The sequence below is a fragment of the Phaseolus vulgaris genome, unplaced genomic scaffold (assembly GCF_000499845.2).
Source record: "Phaseolus vulgaris cultivar G19833 unplaced genomic scaffold, P. vulgaris v2.0 scaffold_176, whole genome shotgun sequence".
Taxonomy (NCBI): Eukaryota; Viridiplantae; Streptophyta; class Magnoliopsida; order Fabales; family Fabaceae; genus Phaseolus; species Phaseolus vulgaris.
In genome coordinates this window covers 23,697-29,191 of record NW_027174166.1, presented here as the reverse complement: position 1 = coordinate 29,191, position 5,495 = coordinate 23,697, and the positions used below count along the sequence as shown (strand labels likewise).

Here is a 5,495-nt window from a genome sequence, read left to right as displayed (position 1 = left end):
ATGTCCCAAGGGAGCAGAATGCCAGAGCTGACCTGCTTGCCAAGCTGGCCAGCTCAGGCAAGGGGGGAAAACAGAGGACAGTAATCCAAGAGACGCTCAAAGCTCCGCGAAAGTTCGTGGAAGATAACAGGGTGGACGTCCTCCATATTTGTACAGCGAGAGGGAGACCAAGGAATCATCGTTCCTTGACTCAAGATACAATGAAGACGCCCCGCATCAGCACATACGCGGACGCAACCGAGGAAGGAAAGCATGCACATATATATGTTTTAGCCGAAGGAGACACTTGGATGACGCCATACAGACGATACCTGGCGGATGGGATTCTCCCAGCGGAACCAGAGGAGGGCAAGAAAATTAAGAGGAACGCCGCAAGATATACCCTGGTAGACGGGGTATTGTTCAGACACGGGTTTACACACCCTATCCTAACGTGCGTAAGCGGCGACGAGTGCATCAGGATAATGGCGAAACTCCACGAAGGTATCTGTGGGAGCCACGTGGGAGGAAGGTCTTTAGCTTCTAAAGTGGTATGCGCAGGTTTCTACTGGTCAACAGTGAAAGAGGATTGCGTGCGGCACGCCCAGCATTGCAAGCAGTGTCAGAGGCACGCTGATTGGCACAAGGCGCCGCCAGAGGAGTTGAGATCCATACATAGTCCATGGCCCTTTCATACTTGGGGAATCGACATCCTAGGCCTGTTTCCCCTGGTGATAAGGCAGATGAAGTACCTGATCGTCGCCATTGAATACTTCGCCAAGTGGATAGAGGTGGAGCCCGTGGCCCAGATCACTGCACACAAAGTGCAGCACTTTGTTTGAAAGAACATCGTGTGTCGCTTCGGCGTGCCTAGGCGGCTGGTATCCGACAATGACACCCAGTTCGCAAGCCAACAGCTAAGAAACCTGTGCGCAGAGGTAGGCATCAAGCAGGTGTTCGCACCAGTCGAACACCCCCAGACAAATGGGCAAGTAGAGTCAGCGAATAGAGTTTTGCTGAGAGGGCTGAAGAGAAGACAAGAGAAAGCAAAAGGGGTGTGGGCAGAAGAAGTGCCAAGGATTGTATGGGCATACCACACCACGCCCCAATCTTCCACCATGGAGACGCCTTTCAGTCTAGTATATGGGTCAGACGCGATGATCCCAGTCGAGATTCACGAGAGCTCGCCACGTTACCAGAATTTTGTGGCTGAAGAATCCAACGAAGAGAGGCGAGTGAATCTGGACTTATTGGACGAAGCCAGGGAAGAAGCAAGAATGAAGGCTGAGGCAGTGAAGAGAAGAGTGGAGCGACAGTATACCTCCAAGGTGAAGCCCCGACAATTCCAGGTTGGTGACTTAGTCATGAGGAAAGCTCACCCATATGAGCTAGAGAACAAAATGTCTCCCAAATGGACCGGACCCTTCAGAATCACCGAAGCCAAGGGGAATGGTTCATACAATCTAGAGACTTTGGAAGGAGGTCCCATTCCGCGCAGTTGGAATGCGGCCAATTTGAAATTTTATTTCAGTTGAGTTATGTTAGTGGAGAGTAATGTAATACGATTTGTAAAGGGGACACTCTTTTTCCCTCTCAGGGGTTTTTTAATGAGGTCACCCAAGTAAAAAAAGAAGTTCGAGAAAACCTTGTCTCAGTTTTTTCTCTTCTCGCTCGAAGTGTAAGACCAAAAGTTAAGGAGATAAAAGACAAAGACTCAAAGCAGCGTCAGGCGTCGCCAAGATAAGGCATCGCCAAGACGAGGCGCCGCCAAGATCAAGCGTCGCCAAGGTTAGGCGTCACAAGATCAGGCGTCGCCAAATGACATGTCGCCAAATGGGGAGATGACATCGGAATTCAAAGCAAGTGGTAAGAGTGCTTGCATGCGCCTAGAGGTCAAGATAACAGGTATGTCCAACACGAGGCAAGATCCGAGAGTTTAGTCCTTGAGTAGGGGTTAAGGGATTCCTTCGGGACGCCCCCTCCTCAGGTATGAATAGCTAGCCCCGGTATCAGATGTTCGATAAGGTAAAATCCGAGAGTCTTAGTCTTTGAGCAGGGGTTGAGGGATTCCTTCGGGACGCCCCCTCCTCAAGTATGAATAACTAGCCCCGGTGTCGGACGGGAGCCTTCGCCTTGGTGTTTTTAGACACCCTGAGGACGATACGACACTGCTGTAATAGGCCTCTCCTCAGGCGTGGGCACCAAGCGCCAAAGAGATAAGGGACCAGTCGCCTTGGTGTTTGAGACACTACATGGACGATACGGCGCTGTTATACTGGCCTCTCCATAGGCGTGGGCACCAAAGCGCGACTTTGTCCCTAGTGTTAGACACACTAAGTGTTTAATGAAGACACCTACACATTTGAAGTTCTTCCTTCTAGTCTTCTCACAAATTAAAAGAAGTCAAAGAGAAGATCAAGCCTAAAGATAAAGAAGTCTACAAACTCTCAAATAATAGGCTTCATATTAAATATCTCTCTTTATAGTTTCTTTTAAATTGTAAATAATATAGAATAATGTTTAGAAAGGTGCTTAGAGGGAAACATGAGACACCTCTTTTGTAAAAGCATCTTTAGGCTTTAGTTTAGCAAATTCTAGAAGCTTGGGGAGTGAGCTTAGTAAGGGGGGTGTGATCTTAGGAGTTTTTTGGGTAGCTTAGGGAATAAGCTATGTAAATGACCAGCCCTTACTCCTATAAAAGGAGGGCTTAGGTCCTTCACAATTCAGATTGGAATTTTATAGTAGAGTGACTATACTCAAATTTGGAGAGAAAATTGTGAGTTTTGAGTCTTCTTCTTCTTTGCCTTATCTTGTGAGCTATGGTGAGCTTCAAGTGGTGGCACTCCATCACTTATCTTGGTTCAAGGTTCCAAGTGGCGTGAATGGCTTCTTCCAATTCTCAAAATCCAACAAGCATCTTCCTATAAGTGTTCTTCTTCCTTTTCTTCAATTTTCCATTCGGTAGTTTTAATTCCTAGTGTTTTCCTTCTTTTTCTACCGTTTACATTTACTTTTCCAGCTTTGTTCTTTGTTTCTTTTTGGTTCAGTAGCTAGCTTTTCAATTCTGTCCAGTTTTGAATTCTTGTTCTTCATTCCTTGTGTTTTGATTCAATTTGACAATACATGGACTTCCATATGAGTCTTGGTTGGTGCTAAGTTTTGGTGAGTTCTTCAATTAGAACATTGATCCAATTCTAAAGTAAAGTGCCTTTCAAATCCAGCTCAAGTTGATCCTAAGAATGTCAAGAATCATGTGTTCTTGTAGTTACATTCACATCACTAAGGGCACCCAGAGCAGGCCTCCCCTTAAGCGTGGACACTCAGTACAGGTAAAATAAACCCTCCTAAAAACAATGGAGGGGAGTGCCGGAGGTAACGCACACAACATGGCAGAAGAAGCAGAAGTAGATGCAAATACGCAAAAATAAAATGGGCAGCGCTTAAACGAAGCCAAAGTGTAGATCAAGAGTTAGGGTTACAAATAAAGTTCGTGACAACTGCAGATTAGACAAAGGGCAATCATGTACACGCCCTATATTCATATGAAAAGCGAAATCAGGCCACCCTTCAGTGGCCTCCAGAGTCTCAATGGGATGATGATGAAGCCCCGTTCTCTGACCTCAACGCCTGGGCCAACTGCGACCTTTGTTGTCAGTTAATCTTCGAACCTGCACCAAAGGAGACAAGCATGGTAAAGGCACCACAAGATAAGTCATGCAAAAATCCAGTAAAGATGAAGAATGGGAGGTTTTAAGATAATCTCTCGTACATATATATTTCTCCAAGGCCTCAGCGTTGTACTCCAGACTTATCAAGGCGGCAGCGTCAAAACCCCCCGCCCCAGCCAAGATCCGACAAGCTTCCTGGTCGTTCGAAGGCAACCTCTTAAGAGGCCTGGACTTCAAGGCCCTTATCTCCCTCACCCAGTACAGTGGAAAACCGTCCAAGGCGGAAGGCACGAGGTTGGAACAACAAACCTTAAAGAACTTGCCCTTCCACCCTGTGAAGGAGTGTTGGAAGGGGGTTAGGAGGACCCTGCCGGGAACCTTGCTGAGGGTCACCCAAAGGTTGTTCCTTTGCCTCTTCACCTCAAAGAAGTGAAGGAAGATGTCCACGGAAGGTGCACACCCCAGGAAACCAAACAGTATGTCGAAGGCTTTGACGAAAGCCCAGCTGTTAGGATACAGCTGGGCTGGGGCAGCATTGATTTCCGTTAATAGTTCCCTCTCAAACCTAGAGAAGGGCAGGCGCACGCCGACGCTCTTGAAGATCACCTGCTAAAAGTAGAAAAAGGGGACTCCATTGTTGGCCCTCTCATCCCCACACACCGACTCCCCTAAGGTGCAAGGGAGCACGGCGATATCGTCATCATGCCTCTTCGCGAAGGCACGATGATCATAGGTACACGGGTCCCCCACATGTTCCCTTAAGGCCCTGGAGGAAAGTAGGCTAGAGCACTCATCGAGGAGCTCGCGCGAGGCCCACGCGTAAAAGATCTTGAGGTTTGGCTCTAGGGGAAGGAGGATTGGTAGACATGCTGGCTCCAGCTGTTGGTGAAAGAACCAAAAGATCAAAGGAGAAAGGGGCGGCAGGAGTGCAGAAGGGAAATGTCGACGAGAAAAGAACGCAGAAACGAACTCTTTGGAAGGAAGAGGAACGGTGCGAAGAAGATGCAAAAACACAGAAATGATGAGTGCAAGTACGGGATTTCAAAGACCCAAATATTACAGTTGAGGCGCCAAAGGACACGAAAAGGAGCACCGTGTCAGGAGATGGGAAGACGACCTTTAGCGTCACTTGTTCTCATTCAGAGAACGTCGTGTCGACAGAGTCCCCGAGGGTACGACGCGCCGGCGAGGAAGAGAACATCTTATCAAAGGCTCAGAAAATGTCAAGATCAAGTCGAACAGGGGAACGTCCCATCAACAATATGGGAAATGCCACGTGGATGGCGCGGGCGAGACCTTAGGCTTTTCGCTAAAGCAAGTGTCCCGCCCTCAGGCGTTGACCATAGTCAAAGTCAAAGTCAACGCCAAGGCCAAAATCAACAGATTGACCTTACCAGGCATCGCCAAGACATGGCGTCGCCAAGGTAGGGCGTCGCCGGTATAAGACGCTGATGGCGTAACCAGTATAAGACGCTGATGGCGTCGCCAGTATAAGACGCTGAAGGCGTCGCCGGTATAAGGCACTGATGGCGTCGCCCCCCCGATACCTACAGGTAGGAAAGACTGTGGAGGGGGGCGAAATCGCCAGAAGACAAGCAAGTCATCAGCGGCATTGCTCCTCGATACCCATGGGAAGTTAAGACCATGGAGGGAGCGATCCCATGGGGGGCTTCAAGCCTGTCTAGTGCTTGGCGTTTCTAGACACCCTGAGGACGATACGGCGCTACTGTAATAGGCCTTTCCTCAGGCGTGGGCGCCAAGCACCAAGAGTTAAGGGACAGATTGCCTTGGTGTTTAAGACACTCCATGGACGATACGGCGCTGTTAGACAGGCCTCTCCATGGGCGT

The 5,495-nt window shown here is 48.7% G+C and overlaps 1 protein-coding gene across 1 annotated transcript; it reads left to right on the top strand.

The window, feature by feature from the left end:
• The first annotated feature begins 1,136 nt into the window (after nucleotides 1-1,136).
• On the top strand, nucleotides 1,137-1,514 carry LOC137817578 (uncharacterized). The gene has a single exon (XM_068620858.1). The coding sequence runs from the start codon at nucleotides 1,137-1,139 to the stop codon at nucleotides 1,512-1,514; it is 378 nt and encodes a 125-aa protein (XP_068476959.1).
• Nucleotides 1,515-5,495: the final 3,981 nt, after the last annotated feature.